The 24,459-nt window shown below is 39.5% G+C and overlaps 6 protein-coding genes across 6 annotated transcripts; 2 read left to right on the top strand and 4 right to left on the bottom strand.

The window, feature by feature from the left end:
- Positions 1-7,200: 7,200 nt before the first annotated feature.
- Positions 7,201-24,296, top strand: LOC113043824 (histone H4). The gene is made up of 2 exons (XM_026203422.1): positions 7,201-7,579; positions 23,732-24,296. The coding sequence occupies exon 1, from the start codon at positions 7,245-7,247 to the stop codon at positions 7,554-7,556; it is 312 nt and encodes a 103-aa protein (XP_026059207.1). The 5' UTR covers positions 7,201-7,244; the 3' UTR covers positions 7,557-7,579; positions 23,732-24,296.
- Positions 11,903-12,420, bottom strand: LOC113043792 (histone H3-like). The gene has a single exon (XM_026203391.1). It carries the CDS (start codon positions 12,359-12,361, stop codon positions 11,951-11,953), a length of 411 nt encoding a protein of 136 aa, XP_026059176.1. The 5' UTR covers positions 12,362-12,420; the 3' UTR covers positions 11,903-11,950.
- Positions 13,103-13,824, bottom strand: LOC113043801 (histone H2A-like). The gene has a single exon (XM_026203399.1). The coding sequence runs from the start codon at positions 13,705-13,707 to the stop codon at positions 13,321-13,323; it is 387 nt and encodes a 128-aa protein (XP_026059184.1). The 5' UTR covers positions 13,708-13,824; the 3' UTR covers positions 13,103-13,320.
- Positions 14,862-15,567, bottom strand: LOC113043810 (histone H2B). Its single transcript, XM_026203408.1, has one exon. It carries the CDS (start codon positions 15,526-15,528, stop codon positions 15,154-15,156), a length of 375 nt encoding a protein of 124 aa, XP_026059193.1. The 5' UTR covers positions 15,529-15,567; the 3' UTR covers positions 14,862-15,153.
- On the bottom strand, positions 15,864-16,824 carry LOC113043823 (histone H4). The gene has a single exon (XM_026203420.1). The coding sequence runs from the start codon at positions 16,761-16,763 to the stop codon at positions 16,452-16,454; it is 312 nt and encodes a 103-aa protein (XP_026059205.1). The 5' UTR covers positions 16,764-16,824; the 3' UTR covers positions 15,864-16,451.
- On the top strand, positions 23,336-24,128 carry LOC113043822 (histone H4). The gene has a single exon (XM_026203419.1). The coding sequence runs from the start codon at positions 23,397-23,399 to the stop codon at positions 23,706-23,708; it is 312 nt and encodes a 103-aa protein (XP_026059204.1). The 5' UTR covers positions 23,336-23,396; the 3' UTR covers positions 23,709-24,128.
- Positions 24,297-24,459: the final 163 nt, after the last annotated feature.

The raw sequence follows: 24,459 nt of genomic DNA, 5'->3' as shown, positions 1-24,459 counted from the left end.
GAGCTGTTAACTTTTTTAATGTGGCTGACACTCCCTCTGAGTTCAAACAAACCAATATCGCGGAGTAATGCATGCACTCAAACAGTACACTGACTGAACTGCTGTGAAGAGAGAACTGAAGATGAACACCGAGCCGAGCCAGATAACGAACAATAGACTGACTCGTTCACGAGTCAAGAACTGGTTGCATTGGTTTTTGGATCATCAGTAGTTCTTTCGGACAGTTGGATTCAATGAATCGGTTGAAGAAAACGGTTCACCGTTTCTTTTGCGCTCAACGTAATGACGTCATTGGCAATGATTGTCCTTGATTCAAGCCTTCGGTTTACCCGCACCCATAACACTAGCACAGAATCAGTTCAGAATCAATCACCAAAAGAATCAGTTCAGTTCAGACGCTCTGTGTGTCGGTCTGCTTCACACATGTGCAGTATCATCAGCTCCTCGGTTCACGAACCGGATGCGTCTGACAAAAACGGTTCTTGACTCGAGAACGAGTCAATCTTTTGTTCGTTATCTGGCTCGGCTCAGTGTTCATCTTCAGTTCTCTCTTACATTATATTTACATTTTTTCATTTAGCAGACACTTGTATCCAAAGCGATTTACAAATGAGGACAGTGGAAGCAATCAAAAACAACAAAAAGTGCAATGATATATAAGTGCTATAACAAGTCTCAGTTAGGTTAACAGTACAAGCATGGACGTTTAAATAATACAATAAATAAACAGAAAACAGATACAGTAGAAAAAAAAAAAAAAGAACAGAGCAAGCTAGTGTTAGAGGTCTTTACACACACACATATATATTATATATATAATATAAAACGCTACTGCCAATTTGTGTGCCTACAGTCTTTTCACCAACCCAGAATTCTGTTCAAAACACCTTGTCAGGACTTTCAACAATCATATAGGAACTAGAACAGATCTTATGATACCATCTTTTGTCATTTAAACCATCTGTGCACAAATAATCAGGTTAAATCATCACTCAGTTACTTCTGGGATTACTTTTAACAAATCGACACATACATTTAGAAATTTTTATCTCTCTGGTTCTTTCTTTGTTTAAAGCCAATCAAGTTTTTGTTTTAACTTTCCATTCATAATCAAAGCTCAGACTGACCATTCTTTCAATGAATTCAGAGAATATTTTTAAAGTCAGAGCTTCAGAGCCAAACTGTTTACAGCATTTCTCCTCTTCATGTTTCATTATTTCTATCAGGGCTGAGCCTAATTTGTCAATCATATTTCTATCATAAACCAAGAAGATATTGAGGCGGCGATCTTACCAACAACACTTTGACTTCTGAGTGATGAAACTGCAAAGTAATCCAATCCAATTCGGGTCATGAAAACACAATTGTAGCTCTTTCGGGGTTGCTCCTGATGCATCCCAGATCAATCAATCCTTTCCCTTAACCTATATATCTATCTGTATATGCACATATAGATCATAACTATCTATTTATAACTTTAATGTTTGGGTATTCTGTTCCCTAGCCACTTACCTGACCTATTCACTAAAGCTCGAGGTACCCCTGTCTGTAATGGTGGGTGGTCGAGAGTTGGAAGAGAGCAATTTAGGGCTAGAACCTCCATCTAGCGTCTTACATTCTTCTTGGTACTTCCTATACCCTTACTATGGCACACTGGTATACCTACTTCCCCCTAGAAGCCCAGTGTTTAATCATTCATATCACGTATTTATCTCACGAGTGAGTTTACTGTCCTTCCTTCTCTTAACCCCCTCCACTTACAGACAGTCTCTAACCAGCAATATTAAATATATAATCTTTCCTACCTTGGTTTGTTGATTGATCAGGGATGTCACCAAAGAATAATTGCCCAAGCATTCTCCACCATTTAACTGTAGGGGAATGTACAGTTAAAACCCAAGGACCAGATGTGATGAATGAAGACCAGGAGTCAGAGATGCGTTCCATTAAATAAAAATTTACTGGAGAACATGGTTTGCAGTTTCATCAGCAGAAGTCAGCTTTTCAAAATTAAACATCTATTTTAATATTTTTTTATGTAGTAATAAACAACATGAAACACTCCAGAAGGTTTTGCCACAAACTCAACTGACAGGCAATTAATTGCACAAAAATTATAAATAGTAAATACAAATATATAATAAACCACACAAATATCCTTTTAAAATGAAAGTGAAGAAGTCTGTCAAGTTTATTATTTAGTAAATTAATATCCTCTCGTGTCTGTGCCATTCATTAACACAGAGACATGCAGAGCATGCAGGATTCATTTTAAATCAACTTTTGTGGCTTTATATTTATATGTAAGGTACATATTGTGATTTGATTTAAGTGTAATGACCTAGTTTTGGATAGATTAATCAATAAAAAATTTGACAAATTACGCGACATTCCAAGTTAAACTGTGAATTCTGTTTTTATAGGTGGATAAAGACTATACTGCGTAATTTTTCCGCATATCATGCGTACGCTTGCCTAAAGGGGACAAAAAATATCTTACATACCACCACTGGTGAAAGAGCAAGTGTAATGCAAATATATTTGAAAGGTCTGGGCAAGGGTATCATAATGTTCTTTGCGAGACCAGTCAGATCTCGTGAAACAAATTAGATGTCGTGAGATCTTGTCACACCCCTCCTAGTCAGGTGTGCCCCAAAACCACTTGAGTGGTTGGTGAGTGAATGGGAAGAAAAACAGATCTTTTCGACATGGTTGCTGGAGAGTGTGAGTTTAATAAACTTAGTAGTTTTGGTAATCCTGGAAAGAAAGGTACCACAAAGTGTTCTAGCCAATATAGGCTCAGCCAAAGCAGTAGAGGGGATCCCCAAGTGCCTGGCCAGCCTGGCATCCATGAAATTGCCCTATGCTTTAAAAAGAATCAATGCAGACACACAGATGAGCAGCCCCCTTCATCAGCAAAGATGCTTGAAACTCAGACTGACCACCAGAGGGCAGTTGAGCTCTAGTAATCCTCACCTCCGAGAACATTCAAGGGCAGGATCTAAGATCATTCAGATCCTACCTGTCAGATTGCTACCATTTTGTTTATTTAAATGGGGAGTCATCTCATTTATCATCAGTAAAATATGGAGTGTCACAAGGATCTGTCCTAGGTCCTCTTCTATTTTCAATATACATGTTACCCCTTGGTAATATTATTAGAAAATACAGGATTAGTTTCCACTGTTATGCTGATGATACTCAGCTATATATCTCAACGAGACCAGATGAAACTTCTAAATAGTCTAAGCTAACAAAGTGTGTTAAAAATGTAAAAGATTGATGACCAATAATTTTCTCTTATTAAATTAGAATAAGACAGAGATATTAATTATAGGACCAAAAACACTACACAGAATCTTGTAGACTACAATCTGCAACTAGACGGATGTACTGTTACTTCCTCTACAGTCAGAAATATGGGTGTTATATTACACAACAACTTGTCTTTTGAAAACATATTTCCCATGTTACAAAAACTGCATTCTTCCATCTTAGAAGCATTGCCAAGCTAAATAATATGCTACCTGTTTCTGTTGCAGAAAACTCATGCATTCATGACCTCTAGACTGGACTATTGTAATGCACTTCTAGGTGGTTGTCCTGCTTCTTCAATAAACAAGCTACGGTAGTCCAAAATGCAGCAGCTAGAGTCCTTACCAGGTCAAGAAAATATGATCATATTACCCCAATTTTACAGTCTCTGCACTGGCTACCTATTAAGTTACGTATCAGTTACAAAATCTCCCTACTTACCTATAAAGCCCTAAATGGTTTAGCTCCTGCATACCTAACTAACCTTATACCATGCTAAAATCCATCACGCTCCCCAAGGTCACAAAACCCCGGACTTTTGGTCGTTCCTAGGATATCAAAGTCCACTAAAGGAGGTAGAGCTTTTCTCTCATTTGTTTCCCAAACTCTGGAATAGCCTTCCTTATAATGTTCGGGGTTCAGACACACTCTCTCTGTTTAAATCTAGATTAAAAACACACCTCCTTCGCCTCCATTTATAATGGCGCCGCTCAATGGCGACTCGGTACTTTGTTTAGTTTGTTTGTTTGGTGTTGTCCTCCACGTTCCTAGAACCCAGCCTTAGTATTGTTCAGTATGACAGATCTGCATTACTTCTTATTCGGGACAGCATGCCCGTTTTCCTGCCCGATCTACCGCCGGATTGCCAACTACATAAGGAGCGGCTTAAACAATGCTGGAAGCAGGGCTTGACATTTTTTTGCTCACTAGCCAATGTGGCTATAGTGATTTTCCAAAGTTACTAGCAACACAGCATTTTTTACTAGACACATTTTTGTTGCTGTGAAATTTCCTGATAAAAGTTGACTATGGCTTGCTAATATTTACTTGAACTAGATTTACAACCCTTTTAAAGGTCCCATTTTTCATGCTTTTTTGAAGCTTTGTGTTTACAGTGTGCAATATAACATGTGTTCATGTTTCGCGTGTAAAAACACAGTATTTTTCACACAATTCACCTATCTGTAAACTGCTGTTTTCACTGTCACAAAAACGGGCTGATGACTTCCTCGTTCTATAAAGTCCCTCCTTCAGAAATACGTGACGAGTTCTGATTGTGCCAGCGGTTCCTGTGTTGTGATTCGACACCAACTTAGCGCACACGGCCCTCCTGGTAACACGATTGGGCTAGTTTTGAGAAGCAAGTGGGCAGGAGGCATGTGCTGGAGATGTACTTATAATCACAGGAGCGTTTTTACTGACGAGATGCGCATGAAAATCACATTTGATTTTTTTGCACACCCCTAACATCTAGTTAAAGCTAAACAGCGTTGCCCTTTGTGTAGTAAGTTACAGAAACTGTTAAACGCACCAACTTAAATAATAAAATAAACTTACCGGTTGTGGTCCATAAATAACACCTTCTCCAGACAAAGAGGGAACTGCTCCATCTTTCAGGAATAATCTTTGTGCGAATCAGGCATTAAACTGATTGAGATTGAGGAAGCTGTCCTCAGAAAAATGTTCTTCACATAGTTTTACATGTGGATTATAATTTTCGGGAACCGAGTTAAACATAAATTGTAACCATTAATCTCCAAGTACAGCGTCCCTGGGAAGCCCAAACAAAGGTAATTGGATTCCGAGATGAAAATAACAGCGTTTCGACAACATGGCGACAAACGCAACTCTTCTACTTCTCCGTCGGCGCGCAACAAGACCACGCCCCCCTTTTTGTGTATTCATGTGGGCAGATGTAGGTCTAAAAATGGTTTAGTGACGTCATTCCTGCAGGAACTAGAGGGATGTAGTCCAAACGGGTCATTTTTTGTAGGCGAATTCTGTTAAATAAAATATCTCGCTTGGCATTGAACTTTGAGCTTTATTTAAAGGATTGCAGCAAAAGGATCAGGCCGATTCTGTAGCCAGAAAGCCCGTAGTGTGGTGTATCTCTTCACTTCATATGTATCTTCTAAGGTCAGGTATGAATATTTTACTTTTAGATTAATCTTTAAAAGTTTGATGTTTTGTATTGATAATGTAACTGACTGATAATAAATTGTTACATTTGATTTTATTCTGTTTTACTCTGTAACTATTGACTCTAGTAGTTTATGTTGCATCCTTGCAAAATGAGCAATTGAATGAAGGAGTTAATATAAAAGTAGGAGTTAACTAGAATAACCAAATGTCAGAAGAATACTAATAAAAAAGGCATACAACCAATTTGCATTTGAACGTAAATTCAAGGTAATACTAAAATGGAGTCAGATTTGAGTTTTACCTAAATTGAATAACTCTACGCACTGAAAGACCGAACACGTAGGAAACCCTCATCCAGCACCGGATACCTTCCTTGGGCCGAGTGCCTGGTCCTTACAGTGCTCCCCCTCTATCTCCTGGGACAGGACTGCACCCAACCCCCTTCCAATGCGTCCGTCTGCAACACAAAAGGGAGAGGAAAATCAGGAGAGTGTAACAATGGCCTGCCACATAGAGCAGCCTTCAACTAGGTAAAGACCTGCTGACACAGCTCCGTCCACTGGACCGAATCTGGTGCCTCCTTTTTAGTAAAATCAGTCAAAGGGCTGGTGAGGTCCGAATAATTAGTTACAAACCTTCTGTAATAGCCCGCCAGCCACAGGGACTGTCTCACCTCCTTTTTGGTCTCCATGCCCCAAGTGGAAGCCCAGATACCTTACTTCCACACACCCAATCGCACACTTCTTCAGGTTGGCCGTAAGTCCGGCTCCCCTCAGTGATCTCAAGACAGCCCTCAGATGCTGCATATGCCGCTGCCAAGTACTAAATATAATTATATCATCTAAATAGATAGAATCTTATTCATGAGACGCTGGAAGGTGGCCAGTGCCCCGAATAGCCCGAAAAGAAGGGTAACAAATTGGTGTAATCCGAATGTTGTTGTGAAAGCTGTCTTTTCCTTGGACAATGGAGACAAGGGGATCTGCCAATATCCCTTTGTTAAGTCGAATAAAAATGAGCTGTAACGAGCCGATCAAGCAGTTCATCAACCCATCAATCCATTGGATACGTGTCAAACTTCACCACAGCATTCACCAGCATGGGCATACTTGTTCCCATAGCGTTTCGAAGCAGTTCCTGAACAGGAACGTCTCAGAATATGCATGTAACCTTGGTTCCCTGAGGGAACGAGATGCTATATCTCAGTGCCATACTTCTGGCATCCCTGCAAGCACTTACTTAAAGGGGTCATATAATGCTTTCTTAAAGATCATTATCTTATGTATTTGCTGTAACAGAAAATGTTGACATGCTTTAATGTTCAAAAACCACATTATTTCTCAAATCCTCATAGATCCTCTATGCCCTGCATCTCTCAGACCATTGTTTTCTACAAAGTCCTTCTTCCAATAAGTGCAGTCTGCTTTGATTGGCCAACTGACCCAGTGCATTGTGACTGGCCGAACACTTCAAGCACTCGTCAGAAACTGAACGCCCCTTTCCATAATTGCAAGCTTCTTCTTTTAAATTAATGTAAAGACAGCTAATAATGTCCTTAGACTCCAGTCATGTAACAGACTACTATGGTAGTGTATCATTTACAGTCATATTTATAAAGCAAATTTGAATTGAACTGAGAGCGAGAGAGGGAGAGCAGAGCATATAGCTCCGCCTTCGAGTGTTTCAACTAGGTCCTGTAGACTACTCTAAAGCTCTTCTCGAGGACTGTCTGTCTACTTTTACATGTTCTGTTCATCAGCGTAACAGCAGCTTGGAGATCTGTAGTAATGTCTGGAAGAGGTAAAGGAGGTAAAGGGCTCGGGAAAGGAGGCGCTAAGCGTCACCGTAAAGTTCTGCGGGATAACATCCAGGGCATCACCAAACCCGCCATCCGTCGTCTCGCTCGCCGCGGCGGAGTCAAGCGTATCTCCGGTCTGATCTACGAGGAGACCCGCGGTGTGCTGAAGGTGTTCCTGGAGAACGTGATCCGCGATGCCGTGACCTACACCGAGCACGCCAAGAGAAAGACCGTCACCGCCATGGACGTCGTGTACGCGCTGAAGCGACAGGGACGCACACTGTACGGCTTCGGAGGATAAACACGTCCGTGTTAGCAGAAGACCACAAAGGCTCTTTTAAGAGCCACCCACGTCTTCAAAAAGAGTACGTTTCATAATATTTACTAAGATAATGATACCTTCCTTGGGCCGAGTGCCTGGACCTTACAAAGTCTACTAGATAGAAGTACTCGCACTGTCCGATCAAGGACTCTTCTCTGAGCAGTGAGGTCAAAATATACATTTAATGCTGGATCTAGGGGAAAAAAAGAAGCAAAATAAATGAGAAAAAAGCTCAAAGAAAATACCAGTAAAGTGTGTTAACCAAGATATGACAAAATATTTTCGATACACATCATCTTTGAGGTGTCTGGTATTAATATTTATTCACATATATTCAGTTTTGTTGAGTGTGGTCACAGAATGAGTGAACATCTTGATGGTCAGAATAGTGACTGCTCGGATAACGTTGAACCTAGGGACACGATATAAATCCAATTACAGTTCTTAGTGAAAAATGCACTAAATTAAAAGTGCAAATGTTATAAATAAGTAACAATGTTAATGTAATGCTAGTAGCACTAATGTAACAATTTGATGATATATATTACAAAAACAAACAATTTTGAAATATGTTGATGGTTGTGTATAGACTTGTGCGATATATTTCGGTGATTAATATGCACAATATTGTTATCGTGGGCACTTCTAAATACCATGATTAAATATACATCACAAATTATTCAGAATTTGGAATGCACTTTAAGAATAGTATTCCCATCAGCTTCTTAAAATGCACAACATCGCTGTATGCTGCTTGAAAGAGCACATGAGCTCCGATGTAACAAGCATGCATGAGTAGCACATGGAGGAACCAAGGGGCAAGGAACTCGACCGGAAGTTGAAGTCGGGTGGGGGCTGCCATCTTTTAGCAGAACTTCACTTGCGTTAGCATTCCCATTGACTCCCATTCATTTTGGCGTCACTTTGACAGCGAATAACTTTACATCTGAGGTGTTTAAAGACTCTGTTTGTCCATTATGTATTTCTAAAGATACACGACAATGTATAAAGGGCTCCATTACCTTATGGCCCCGTATAAACAGTTTTTGTAAAAAATAGGCTAATGATTGCGTCATAACCACTCGGCTCTCTGTCGCTTTACCGTACAGACAGGAGGAGAAGCTCGCAGCAAATTAACTTAATATGGCGTACTGGCGTTACATTTTAAAATACTATACAAAATAATTAATCAGAATACTTACTCCTGCTCACTCACGACAAAGAACTCCCCGCTCAAGCTCGCCGTCTCTGCAAGATTAACGATGGCAGTTTGCACGCACAGCTACTAGAAGATTTACATCTGTCAGACAGGTTGCTGACGTCGTCAAGCTTCGTTTGAGTCTGCACGTCAGAAACGGAAGTGCTAAAAAACGCTAAAACTGGGCTTCATTTGTCTCAATTGAGTTCCAATGGGGTCGCTGTGTCCATTTCTTTTACTGTCTATGGGAGGAACACGTGAGAGACACTGAATGAAAGCACATTCACTCTCCAACAGCAGATGGCGCTAAAATGCAACTCTTACCCTGTAAACACAGTAAATAAAGCAGCTGTTACTTTCTAAACCATATTTAAATAATCTTAAATTATTGTATATAATATAAATAACCATTCAGATTTGTGTTTTCCCTATGGTGTTTATTACAGAGCCAACTACTGAAATATTTAGACTTAATAAGCTATTTATCTTCAAACATTCATTTTTTTTTTTTTTTTTTTTTTTTTTTTATCTGGACAACAAATGCCCTAGATATTGTTTGAAAGTGTTTTGATCTTTTATTGTTCATTCACATTTTACATTGGGCCTTCATTAGTTAACATAAACTGCCAATGAAAAAAATTCAGCCGGTTATTTATGATCCAGAATCAGATCAGAGAGCAGCAGCAGCAGCAGCAGCAACGACTCGCACCGAGCGGGGCTCGAACCCGGGTCTCCGGCATGGGAGGGGACGCACTAACAAGGAGGCAGAGATATTTGAAGCAGTTTTACTCACCGCCTGCGGTTCCAACACACGATCGTGACCCTTTTTCATTGGGACTGCATTATCCTTAAGAAATAAACGATACGCAAATCCGTCGTCAAACTGGGCCTTGTTTGTAAAACAAGCATCTTCGAAATGCAGGGAACAAACAAAAACACAACAAAAACAGCCATACTCGAAAAAAAAAAAAACTTTCCGAAACTTGTGACAAACCGGAAGGAGTATTTTGGGAAGAAAAATACTCCTTCAAACGTACAACTTAATGTTTGAAACTTTGTCCATGTTTAGCATGGGAATCCAACAAAGATTAATAACATCTATAGCAAATGTAGCTATTGCTCATTGTTTAGCTGTGCATTTATTGAATGAGCACTATGCGATGTCGGAACTGATTACACTATATATTGTGTATTGCACTGTATTTTATGTAAAATCATTTTCTATTTTTAGACTGTCTTAAAATTCGTTTTAAGTCAATTTTTAAATAAATTTTATTTTCAAGTTCTTAAATTGCTTGTTTTATTTTTGTGATTATTTTTCTTCATGATTTTTTTATTTTTACTTTCTTTTTGAATTATCATTGTGTTCGAAATGTGCTATATAAATAAACTTGCCTTGCCTTGAATGTTAATACATTAACTAAGGATAACTAATGAGGTCTTATTGTAAAGTGATACCTATTGGTTTTTTAGTTCTTTTGCACTTTAATGTGTAAAATATTTAACTTTTATATATTTTTTTCTGTATTGCTTTATTGTTGTAAAGGTTTAGTTATTTTTGTTATAAGAAAAAAAGTTATTTAACCTGTTATACTGTATTATGAACACTTTTTAAAACAAAATTTCAATACCGTGATAATACCATATACCGTGATAAAAGCATTATCAATTAACCGCAACAGGAAAATTTGATACCGGCATATCCCTAGTTGTGTGTGTATATATATATATATATATATATATATATATATATATATATATATATATATATATATATTAGAGGTGGGCATAGATTATTTTTTTTTTTAATCTAGATTAATCTCACTGTGATCTTGAAATTAATCTATGGCCCTTCAACTGTCCTGAGCATCTTTTTAGGCTGGCCTCAGCCAGTCGGTTATATAAGATATCAAGGTGAAAGTAATCATAGCTTGCTTAATATAGACCCAGCTCCCAACCAAACTTTGAGAACAGATTAACGACGATATTTGTTTTATCGCCTGATAAGAGTCTCGCGTTAACGCAGCACGTTATAATGGAGTGACTCACAAAGAGTTCATGGAGGAGCTTATTGCAGAGCTCTGTGGTGTGTCACAGAAAGCAGAACCAAAACAGTCCAACACAGAACATGTGCCAATCCCAGGAGCTGAGCTGACTTCAGATCTCATAAGAAACGCTACTGTTGGTCGCCGGATCTGTGTGCATTGCAAAGCAGTGCATGGAAAGAGGTCACAAACACCATGGAAATGCCAGGCTTGTGACGTTTATTTGTGTCTTCAGTTGAACAGAAACTGTTTCCTGGAATGGCAAAAAGGCGTGTTCAAATCTGGGAGCTGAAAAATGTGCTGTTTTCTCCAATTTCCATAAAAGTGTGCCGCTCAAATAAAATGTTAGAAGATTAATTTCCATATTGGCAGATCCATTGGGAAGCAGGTCATTATCTTTAATAATAAATGTGGAGTATAGAGACAGATCCCCTCCAAAGACCTGGTCACCAAGACCATCACGACAAGACCACAGGAACCAAATGACTCCTCTGCACATCCTGACTCCATAGCAGACTAGAATTAAACTGCCAGCTTTGTCCAGCCAGAGGAGAACCATATACTAGTTCAACACACTTTTCCCCAGTTTAATACTGTAAATATGCTTTGAAACTATGTGCATTGTAAAAAGTGCTGTATAAATAAAGGTGACTTGATTATCTGAAAAGTAAACTAATGTGGTGAATTAGTAATATTAAAAATCACATGTATTTTTATTAGTGCTGGACTACGATTATTTTTTTTCTTCTAAATTGCGATTAATAGCATTATTGTCTGTGATTTGATCACATTGCTAAATCTCAATTTATAACATTAATGCAATTAAATCTAAAACAAGCCATTTTTCACTTTCATATATATATAGTGAGAGATTTCATCATGAGAGTCAGTTGCTTCTCTCAGGAAAGATCGGGGCAATTCCTGTAAAATGACTATAGAAGGTAATGTAGTAAATAAGACGCGTATTGATAAATTTGAGATTAATACGGTTGAAAAATCTAAACTAGAGGATACAAAAAGTGTGCACAGAGCATGTTATGAAAAGAATTCAGGTAATTGCTTTTTGTTGGACAAATTGAGGTGGCTCTTAAAAGAGCCTTTGTGGTTTCAAGACTTGTGAAGTCAGGCGTTTAGGCGCGCTCTCCACGGATGCGGCGGGCCAGCTGGATGTCTTTGGGCATGATGGTGACTCTCTTGGCGTGGATGGCGCACAGGTTGGTGTCCTCGAACAGACCGACCAGATAAGCCTCGCTGGACTCCTGCAGGGCCATGACGGCGGAGCTCTGGAAGCGCAGGTCCGTCTTGAAGTCCTGAGCGATCTCTCGCACCAGACGCTGGAAGGGCAGCTTGCGGATCAGCAGCTCGGTGGACTTCTGGTAGCGACGGATCTCTCGCAGAGCCACGGTGCCGGGCCTGTAGCGGTGAGGCTTCTTGACGCCGCCGGTGGCTGGAGCGCTCTTACGGGCGGCTTTGGTGGCGAGCTGCTTCCTCGGGGCTTTACCTCCGGTGGATTTACGGGCCGTCTGCTTGGTTCTTGCCATTTTCTCGAGTTTCCTGTGTTGATCTCTTCAACAGAATGATCAGACGCTTTTGCAGGGGATTTTTAATATCTCCTGCAGCATTGGGCGGTGCGTCACCGGCGGCATTGGATTGGCTATTGTGTTTACGTCACAGCGCGAGGCGGCCAATGACAGTGCGTTTCCTGTTTTCGAACAGACAGCGACAGTCTGGGTTTCCCGCTCAAAAGTTCTCCAGTCCCTCATGACCCTTTTTTTGTTTCCTTTTACATATATGATCATCAAAAGGCCGATGTTAGTCAGATGTAATTTACACTACACGTGACAGTGGGGTGAAGAATGTTACCATAAATGTTTTAAAATGTTCAATTATCTTCCTTATTGCAGTGACACGTTTTTTGTTTTCATTTGAGGATCATTTTGTGTTGCTCCACTAACACTTGAATTGAGTACACAGTACAAAATAATAAAAAATCTAAAAACACATCTCTTCCGTTTTTTTTACCTTCTATTCTAACTCTATTCTTAAAAATATATACAAAATCTAACTAGCTTTCTAATCTTTTTGTATTGTTTTCATTTATTAAACAATCACCAAAGGCAAAAAAGACCTCGAACACTAGCTTGCTCTATTCTTTTTCCATTTTGTCCGTTGCTACAGCAAACATATGTGCTTCATTAATATAACCGAAACTCGTCATAGCACTTGTGCATCATTGCGCTTTTGATTACTTCCATGTTCTTTATTTGGGAGTCGCTTTAGCATGAGATCCACGCGGGCCGGTTCTGGGACGAAACTGCTTGCTGTATGGGTCCGCTACAGGACTAAATATAAATCGTATCAATTCGCTCAACACTCGTGTATTCTTTAGATACACACGTAAAAGAAATAAAGAGGTACAAAGGTATAGTGTCAAGCTGCTCTCTAAGGGGAAGTGTGTGGCTCTGAAAAGAGCCTTTGTGAGTGTCGTGTTCTCTCGTGTTCACTTGGTTTTGGCGGGTTTCTCGGTCTTCTTGGGCAGCAGCACGGCCTGGATGTTGGGCAGCACGCCGCCCTGAGCGATGGTCACTCCGCCCAGGAGTTTGTTGAGCTCCTCGTCGTTGCGCACCGCCAGCTGCAGGTGACGGGGGATGATACGGGTCTTCTTGTTGTCCCGAGCGGCGTTACCAGCCAGCTCCAGGATCTCAGCCGTCAGATACTCGAGCACAGCGGCCAGATACACCGGAGCACCGGCACCGACGCGCTCGCCGTAGTTGCCTTTGCGGAGAAGTCTGTGAACACGACCGACGGGGAACTGCAGCCCTGCTCTGGAGGAGCGAGTCTTAGCCTTCGCCCTGGCCTTACCACCGGTTTTACCTCTGCCGCTCATTATTCAACTATTGTTGTATAAACTGCAAATCAATGCAGAAATGTTGGAGTCGTGGTTTGCCGATCGGTTTATAAGAGACTGCGCTCGTCGTCTATTGGTCAGAATCTGTCACAGCTGTAAACCAATCACTGAAAGCCCCTCAAATCTCCAAGCCCCGCCCCTCTCTACCACGCTTTCCTTTTAATGTTGTAAAAAATAAAAATATTATACACGCAGAAAACGAATATGCATTTATTTGCAAATAAAACACGTGATTAAGTACAACAGATAACAAATGTATAAGATCACACGTTCACAAAGTTTGATAAAAACGGTTGCTCTTGATGTTCCTTTCAAACCAAGTCTGTATTGAGTAGCACTCCTTTCAATAATGTTTAATCGGAAATTTTATCCAGCAATCTGTTCAGTGCTTTAAGTGGGTCGGTAATCAGTACCGCAACTTCCAAATATAGCTCTTGAGCGTACCGCCACCTCTCCGTGCGCCCAAAACGTGCTTTTAGCGTACCGGTACGCTCATTTGGACATCTGTTTTATTAGAGGTTTTAATCCTTTGCCTGCGCTGCCGGTTTTCAGAGCGCCCTTCACAATTCACGTCCCACCGAGAGCAGAGACTACCCATACAGCCTTGAGTTTTACAAGTGAAAAGCGCGTGCATCGCTTTCGCCGTGTGAAACGCGCTCACTCGGCTCGGTAAAAATACAAATACATTGAATAACACTTGATATGCTCTCCTGGCTCCAGGCTCAGAGTACTAAAAGAACACGGTCAGAACCAGATGACTCGCTGGCTGACACCCCACCAATGAAGTATTGCAGTAGCTCTTTCTAGGGGTATTTATTCAAAATCCTTTTGCACATTTTATTTATGTTCAGTAGCTCTTTCTAGCTCTGCTCAAGCAAATCCACAAACTAATAAAAGGATTTTTTTTTTTTTTTAAGGTCGTCTGTTGGCTGCTGTATGTAAAACCCCTTCAATATAGTATGTTGTTACCTCGGGATGGGATCAAATATACACGCACACACACACACTTAAAGCACGGAATCTGTAATCACGACGCAATCAATCGAAACTTTTAATATAACGTACATTTATTTTAGACTCCATTGTGTCAAATACAAAAAAAAACAAAAAAAAAACACTTTATATACTCTTAGATGCCCAAAAAGCTTTGATAAAGTCATCAGAATCATAGAATTACACAGAAGAACAGATCAAGCCCATTGGTCACATACAGAGTTCAAACCCCAAATACCTTCGTCTTTTACAGAACTATCTCAAAAACCGTTACCACCGTGATATAGGACTGCGGTGTAGAACAACGGGTCTTATCGGCCAAATATGTATACTTTAGATATAGCCAATGACTATTATATACTGTAAGCTCTTTAAGTGATGAGATGGGTGGCTCTTAAAAGAGCCTTTGTGTCTCGGAGTCGAAGCGGAGATCTACTTGGAGCTGGTGTACTTGGTGACGGCCTTGGTGCCCTCAGACACGGCGTGTTTGGCCAGCTCTCCGGGCAGCAGCAGACGCACGGCGGTCTGGATCTCTCTCGAGGTGATGGTGGAGCGCTTGTTGTAGTGAGCGAGACGAGACGACTCACCGGCGATGCGCTCGAAGATGTCGTTGACGAAAGAGTTCATGATCCCCATCGCCTTCGAAGAGATGCCGGTGTCAGGATGGACCTGCTTCAGCACTTTGTACACGTAGATAGCGTAGCTCTCCTTCCTGGACTTTCTGCGCTTCTTTCCTCCTTTAGCGGCGGTCTTGGTGACGGCCTTCTTGGAGCCCTTCTTAGGAGCGGACTTCGCTGGTTCAGGCATGTTAGTTCAAGATAAGTAGAACAACACAATAAGTGTTTAAGATCATTGACCCGGGATTTATCGAATGCTCATGCTAATTTCAGAGGGCTGGCTGCTGTTCCCTGATTGGGTCTTTCGCACAATGAATAACAGAAACATATTTCATTGGTTAGAAATCGGCGGGCTGGACAGTAACATCAACCAATCACAGCCTTCTAAATCTGACTGCTTCCGGTCTCCTCCCACACACGCTTCTTTGTCTCACTTTCCCGCTCAAAACGTGTGATAAACACAACGATTAAGGAGATAAATTAAATATTTTCATTGTTTTGCACAATAAATTAACACGACTTCCATTTAATATTAACCTGTTTAATCCCCAAACAATCTGTCAAAAAATGTCATATATAATAGATCAGTGGTCTGAATTAGTTTCCAGCTCAAGATGTCTGTGATAAGCACGCAAATTAAGAACAAAAATAACCATTTTCGATGTTTTGTACATTAAATTAACACGGCTTTCATTTAATATTAACTCGTTTAATCACAATTTTTTTCCCATATATCAACACATCCAAATTATAAGTAACCCCTTGAAATATTTTTTTATGGAATGTCACAACTGTGACCGGTGAGATGACGTTTGTACTGAATTAACACATTTCTGCAGTCATTAAAATGTTATGTATCTTAGCCCAGCTGTTTTAAACTGTTCTGTCACATCATAGGTTTGTCATTATGCATGATAATCCTTATATAACAAAATCACATGGGTTAAAAGCAGTTAAAACACCAATAAAATTATCTCAAATCGATATATTTAACAGTTGGCTCAGATTATGTATGTGTATAATCGTTAGTTTGCAAGATATTAATGTACTCTTTTTGAAGACGTGGGTGGCTCTTAAAAGAGCCTTTGTGGTTTTCTGCTAACACGGACGCGTTTATCCTCCGAAGCCGTACAGAGTGCGTCCCTGTCGTTTCAGCGCGTACACGACGTCCATGGCGGTGACGGTCTTTCTCTTGGCGTGCTCGGTGTAGGTCACGGCATCGCGGATCACGTTCTCCAGGAACACCTTCAGCACACCGCGGGTCTCCTCGTAGATCAGACCGGAGATACGCTTGACTCCGCCGCGGCGAGCGAGACGACGGATGGCGGGTTTGGTGATGCCCTGGATGTTATCCCGCAGAACTTTACGGTGACGCTTAGCGCCTCCTTTCCCGAGCCCTTTACCTCCTTTGCCTCTTCCGGACATTACTACAGATCTCCAAGTTGCTACGTTGTACGATAGAACGTGTAAAAGCAGGCAGTGCGCGAGAAGAACTTTGGAGTAGTCTACAGGACCTAGTTGAAGCACACGAAGGCGGAGCTATTGCTTTCTCTTTCTCCCTGAAAGAGAAAGCAATAGGATACAAACGTCTCTTAACACGGTTAGCCGCACTTGCTTAAGTTTAAGTCACTTAAAGTCAGCTGTATTTGTCAACATTAGTGTACTAACAACAACAAATAACCTACAACTGTATTTTTATTAACTAACAAAGTTTAATAAAAACCGTATCAAATGTATTGCTCATAGTTAATGTTAGTTAATACATCAGTCAACAAATCAAACTTTATTGTAAAGTGTTACACTAGAAAACTAGGTTTTGCCTGATAGAGGAATATTTGTAAAAATAAATAAAAAACTAATAAATTAAAAAAAAAAATTAGAAGAGTTTAGTAACCTTGTTTTAAGCGACATTAACCAATTAAGCAAACAGACACAGTTTTATCCACTAAAACATTTATTTAGCTTTCAGTTTCATTCACCAATTCAAGTAAAAAGATAGATAGATAGATAGATAGATAGATAGATAGATAGATAAACCACTCATTCATTCATTCATTCATTCTGTAGTAGCAGTCCATAGAACAGAATCCAGCAAACTCTTCGTCTGAATAGAAAGCTGTGAAGATCCCTTCTTTCCAAGACCACAGTATCTACAGCATCACACATCTGCTGAGCTCCAGCTCCACTCTGTGTGTCTTCCTCACATCTGGACTGACAGACTTCCAGTCAACCATACCTACACGAGAGAAAAACAAATGTTGAGAGGTTCAAAAAAGAAGTAACCAATAAGTAACGCAAGTGTCAGAGAGTGCAAGTCTGCAGCCAGACCCTTCTCCATTATATTATAACACAACTGTACTACTGACTCTTCACTGAGTACCAAAAGTACATATGCTTCCTGTGCATGTTTCATAAAAGAATGGAATAAAAAAAAAAAAAAGTTGAGTGGCACTCATCTATACCACAGGTTATACTAATATTTACATTTACATTTATTCATTTAGCAGACGCTTTTATTCAAATCGACATACAAATGAGGACAATGGAAGCAATCAAAAACAACAAAAAGAGCAATGATATATAAGAGCTATAACAAGTCTCAGTTAGCTTAACACAGTACACGTAGCAAGGGCTTTTTAAATAATATAATAAATAAATATTATTATTTATTTATTAAATAATTTATTGCCATTTCTCCTGCAGTTATACATGCACTCACTCACATCATCAACACTTCCCTCCACACTGGTGTTTTCCCCTCATCATTTAGACAGGCACGTATAACTCCACTACTTAAGAAACCCAACCCCATCCCATCTCTTTTAGAGAACTACAGACCAGTTTCTCTTCTTCCTTTCATTGCAAAAACACTTGAAAGAGCTGTGTTCAAACAAGTCTCTACATTTCTCACACACAACAATCTCCTTGACAGCAACCAATCTGGCTTCAGAAGTGGACATTCAACTGAGACGGCCTTGCTCCCAGTTGTTGAAGCACTAAGACTGGCAAGAGCAAAATCCAAATCTTCAGTACTTATCCTGCTTGATCTGTCCGCTGCTTTTGACACGGTTAATCACCAGATCCTCCTATCAACCCTACTGGTAAAAGGCATCTCAGGAACCACACTTCAATGGTTTGAGTCTTACCTATCAGATAGGTCCTTCAAAGTATCTTGGAGAGGTGAGGTGTCCAAGTCTCAACATCTAACTACTGGGGTGCCTCAGGGCTCAGTTCTTGGACCTCTTCTCTTCTCTGTCTACATCGCATCATTAGGTTCTGTCATTCAGAAACATGGCTTTTCATACCACTGCTATGCTGATGACACTCAACTCTACCTCTCATTCCATCCTGATGATCCGACGGTTGCTATTCGCATCTCAGCTTGTCTAACAGACTTTTCGGATACCTAGTTGGATACCTAGCAGAAAGGTAGAAACAAACTCCAAATTAGAGTTTTTTTATTTTGTCTAATCGTCTACAGATTGTGAATTGATCTTCATACAGTCAAAGACCACACGGCAGGACCATTCTCCTGAAGGAATGTCTGTGGAGGATGTACTCAAAAAATACACATACTTAAGGACACCTGGTGGAGTGAGTATAGTAAAAAAAAAAAAAAAAAAAAACCTATATCACATTACATTAGCTTCTGATTGTTTCTGCAGTTTTGCAGTGTATGTAACTACACCGTCTGAGCCAAAGAGAATGCAACAGAATCTGGCCAGAAAATATTTGAACACTAAGTCCTCCTAGACCGTCTAAGCTACATACTCCAAACTCGGGTCAGACGTTCATACTGTTCTGACTCTGTGTGCTATATCTTTTCAGTCTGGTTTGAGTTATCTATCTATCTATCTATCTATCTATCTATCTATCTATCTATCTATCTATCTATCTATCTATCTATCATAGATCATAAATCATGGTAAACTATGATAAATCATGCTAGAATCAGTAAATCATACTTGAACATGGTAAATCGTGGTATACTATAGTAAATCATGGTAAACTATGGTAAATCATGGAAAATCATGGTAAACTATATCATGCTAAACTATGGTAAATCATGCTAGAATCAGTAAATCATACTTGAACATGGTAAATCGTGGTATACTATAGTAAATCATGGGAAACTATGGTAAATCGTGGTAAATAATGGTAAACTATGGTAAATCATGGTAAACTATGGTAAATCGTGGTAAATCGTGGTAAACTATGCTAAATCAGGCTAGAATCAGTAAATCATATTTGAACATGGTAAATTGTGGTATACTATAGTAAATCATGGTAAATTACGGTAAATCGTGGTAAACTATGCTAAAGCAGACTAGAATCATTAAATCATACTTGAACATGGTAAATTGTGGTATACTATAGCTAGCAACATGCTAGTCGCATTCTAGTCATGCTAGAAACATCATAGCAACATGCTAATCATGTTAGCAACATGCTAGTCTCATGCTAGTCTCCTGCTAGAAACATGTTAATCATGCTAGAAACATGCTAGCGACATGCTAGCAACATGTTAATCATGCTAGAAACATGCTAGCAACATGCTAATCATGGTAAAATCATGCTAGCAACATGTTAACAACATGCTAATCATGCTAGCAACATGCTAGTCGCATGCTAATCATGCTAGAAACATGCTAACAAAATGCTAGTGACATGCTAACAATATGATAATCATGCTAGAAACATGCTAGCAACATGCTAATCATGGTAAAATCATGCTAGCAACATGCTAATCATGGTAAAATCATGCTAGCAACATGCTCGTCCCATGCTAATCATGTTAGAAACATGTTAACAACATGCTAATCATGCTAGCAACATGCTAGTCGCATGCTAATCATGCTAGAAACATGCTAACAAAATGCTAGTGACATGCTAACAATATGATAATCATGCTAGAAACATGCTAGCAACATGTTAATCATGGTACAATCATGCTAGCAACATGCTAGTCCCATGCTAATAATGTTAGAAACAATGCTAACAACATGCTAATCATGCTAGCAAAGCAATGCTATGCTAATCATGCTAGAAACATGCTAGCAACATGCTAATCATGGTAAAATAATGCTAGCAACATGCTAGTCCCATGCTAATCATGTTAGAAACAATGTTAACAACATGCTAATCATGATAGCAACATAATAGTCGCATGTTAGTCATGCTAGAAAAATGCTAGCAATATGCTAATAATGCTAGGAATATGCTAGCAACAATGCTAATCATGGTAAAATCATGCTAGCAACATGCTAGTTGCATGTTAATCATGCTAGAAACATGCTAGCGACATGCTAGCAACAAGGTAATCATGCTAATCATGCTAGAAACATGCTAGTCATGCTAGAAACATGCTAGCAACATGCTAGTCATTCTAACAAAATGCTAGTAACTTGCTAATCATGCTAAAAACATGCTAGCAACATGCTAGCAGCATGTTAATCATGCTAGACACATGCTAGCGACATGCTAGTTATGCTAACAACGTGCTAGTAACTTGCTAATCATGCTAGAAACATGTTAGTCGCATGCATTCTTTGTGTCAAACTAATCTATCTATAATTTTTTCTTTTAAACTAATCTATATCGTTCTTTCTAACTAATCTATGTGTCATTCTTTCTAACTAATATATATTTCTTTCTTTCAACTAATCTATCAATCTAACTTTAAATTATAAACTTCTAACTTCTTTAAACTTCTTCAAACTTTCTGGTCAGGCTTTCTCAAGCCAACTTAAAGTTTGTCTCAACAAACTTTTTTTCTAGTTATTATTATTATTATTATTATTATTATTATTTTTTTTTTTTTTTATTTATTTTATGAAAGGGGGACCCAGCTACACCTTTCCTACCCGTGCACCTGATGGATACTGACTGTAAAATGTCAATCATAGTTCGAGGGCTCACTCAGTGTGGTGACAGAAGATGGAACAGATGTTTGTCAGTGCACCAGCCTTGATGAAGCCTTCATAACAGCCTTGTGGATGTATTCTGCTTTCAACATTGCATATCCACCACACATGAGAAAGAGTTTGTTTCTACCTTTCTGCTAGGTATCCAACTAGGTATCCGAAAAGTCTGTTAGACAAGCTGAGATGCGAATAGCAACCGTCGGATCATCAGGATGGAATGAGAGGTAGAGTTGAGTGTCATCAGCATAGCAGTGGTATGAAAAGCCATGTTTCTGAATGACAGAACCTAATGATGCGATGTAGACAGAGAAGAGAAGAGGTCCAAGAACTGAGCCCTGAGGCACCCCAGTAGTTAGATGTTGAGACTTGGACACCTCACCTCTCCAAGATACTTTGAAGGACCTATCTGATAGGTAAGACTCAAACCATTGAAGTGTGGTTCCTGAGATGCCTTTTACCAGTAGGGTTGATAGGAGGATCTGGTGATTAACCGTGTCAAAAGCAGCGGACAGATCAAGCAGGATAAGTACTGAAGATTTGGATTTTGCTCTTGCCAGTCTTAGTGCTTCAACAACTGGGAGCAAGGCCGTCTCAGTTGAATGTCCACTTCTGAAGCCAGATTGGTTGCTGTCAAGGAGATTGTTGTGTGTGAGAAATGTAGAGACTTGTTTGAACACAGCTCTTTCAAGTGTTTTTGCAATGAAAGGAAGAAGAGAAACTGGTCTGTAGTTCTCTAAAAGAGATGGGATGGGGTTGGGTTTCTTAAGTAGTGGAGTTATACGTGCCTGTCTAAATGATGAGGGGAAAACACCAGTGTGGAGGGAAGTGTTGATGATGTGAGTGAGTGCATGTATAACTGCAGGAGAAATGGCAATAAATTATTTAATAAATAAATAATAATATTTATTTATTATATTATTTAAAAAGCCCTTGTTACGTGTACTGTGTTAAGCTAACTGAGACTTGTTATAGCTCTTATATATCATTGCTCTTTTTGTTGTTTTTGATTGCTTCCATTGTCCTCATTTGTATGTCGATTTGAATAAAAGCGTCTGCTAAATGAATAAATGTAAATGTAAATATTAGTATAACCTGTGGTATAGATGAGTGCCACTCAACTTTTTTTTTTTTTTATTCCATTCTTTTATGAAACATGCACAGGAAGCATATGTACTTTTGGTACTCAGTGAAGAGTCAGTAGTACAGTTGTGTTATAATATAATGGAGAAGGGTCTGGCTGCAGACTTGCACTCTCTGACACTTGCGTTACTTATTGGTTACTTCTTTTTTGAACCTCTCAACATTTGTTTTTCTCTCGTGTAGGTATGGTTGACTGGAAGTCTGTCAGTCCAGATGTGAGGAAGACACACAGAGTGGAGCTGGAGCTCAGCAGATGTGTGATGCTGTAGATACTGTGGTCTTGGAAAGAAGGGATCTTCACAGCTTTCTATTCAGACGAAGAGTTTGCTGGATTCTGTTCTATGGACTGCTACTACAGAATGAATGAATGAATGAATGAGTGGTTTATCTATCTATCTATCTATCTATCTATCTATCTATCTATCTTTTTACTTGAATTGGTGAATGAAACTGAAAGCTAAATAAATGTTTTAGTGGATAAAACTGTGTCTGTTTGCTTAATTGGTTAATGTCGCTTAAAACAAGGTTACTAAACTCTTCTAATTTTTTTTTTTAATTTATTAGTTTTTTATTTATTTTTACAAATATTCCTCTATCAGGCAAAACCTAGTTTTCTAGTGTAACACTTTACAATAAAGTTTGATTTGTTGACTGATGTATTAACTAACATTAACTATGAGCAATACATTTGATACGGTTTTTATTAAACTTTGTTAGTTAATAAAAATACAGTTGTAGGTTATTTGTTGTTGTTAGTACACTAATGTTGACAAATACAGCTGACTTTAAGTGACTTAAACTTAAGCAAGTGCGGCTAACCGTGTTAAGAGACGTTTGTATCCTATTGCTTTCTCTTTCAGGGAGAAAGAGAAAGCAATAGCTCCGCCTTCGTGTGCTTCAACTAGGTCCTGTAGACTACTCCAAAGTTCTTCTCGCGCACTGCCTGCTTTTACACGTTCTATCGTACAACGTAGCAACTTGGAGATCTGTAGTAATGTCCGGAAGAGGCAAAGGAGGTAAAGGGCTCGGGAAAGGAGGCGCTAAGCGTCACCGTAAAGTTCTGCGGGATAACATCCAGGGCATCACCAAACCCGCCATCCGTCGTCTCGCTCGCCGCGGCGGAGTCAAGCGTATCTCCGGTCTGATCTACGAGGAGACCCGCGGTGTGCTGAAGGTGTTCCTGGAGAACGTGATCCGCGATGCCGTGACCTACACCGAGCACGCCAAGAGAAAGACCGTCACCGCCATGGACGTCGTGTACGCGCTGAAACGACAGGGACGCACTCTGTACGGCTTCGGAGGATAAACGCGTCCGTGTTAGCAGAAAACCACAAAGGCTCTTTTAAGAGCCACCCACGTCTTCAAAAAGAGTACATTAATATCTTGCAAACTAACGATTATACACATACATAATCTGAGCCAACTGTTAAATATATCGATTTGAGATAATTTTATTGGTGTTTTAACTGCTTTTAACCCATGTGATTTTGTTATATAAGGATTATCATGCATAATGACAAACCTATGATGTGACAGAACAGTTTAAAACAGCTGGGCTAAGATACATAACATTTTAATGACTGCAGAAATGTGTTAATTCAGTACAAACGTCATCTCACCGGTCACAGTTGTGACATTCCATAAAAAAATATTTCAAGGGGTTACTTATAATTTGGATGTGTTGATATATGGGAAAAAAATTGTGATTAAACGAGTTAATATTAAATGAAAGCCGTGTTAATTTAATGTACAAAACATCGAAAATGGTTATTTTTGTTCTTAATTTGCGTGCTTATCACAGACATCTTGAGCTGGAAACTAATTCAGACCACTGATCTATTATATATGACATTTTTTGACAGATTGTTTGGGGATTAAACAGGTTAATATTAAATGGAAGTCGTGTTAATTTATTGTGCAAAACAATGAAAATATTTAATTTATCTCCTTAATCGTTGTGTTTATCACACGTTTTGAGCGGGAAAGTGAGACAAAGAAGCGTGTGTGGGAGGAGACCGGAAGCAGTCAGATTTAGAAGGCTGTGATTGGTTGATGTT

The sequence above is a fragment of the Carassius auratus genome, chromosome 25 (genome assembly GCF_003368295.1).
Source record: "Carassius auratus strain Wakin chromosome 25, ASM336829v1, whole genome shotgun sequence".
NCBI classification, from domain to species: Eukaryota; Metazoa; Chordata; class Actinopteri; order Cypriniformes; family Cyprinidae; genus Carassius; species Carassius auratus.
This window is presented reverse-complemented; position numbering and strand designations above follow the sequence as displayed.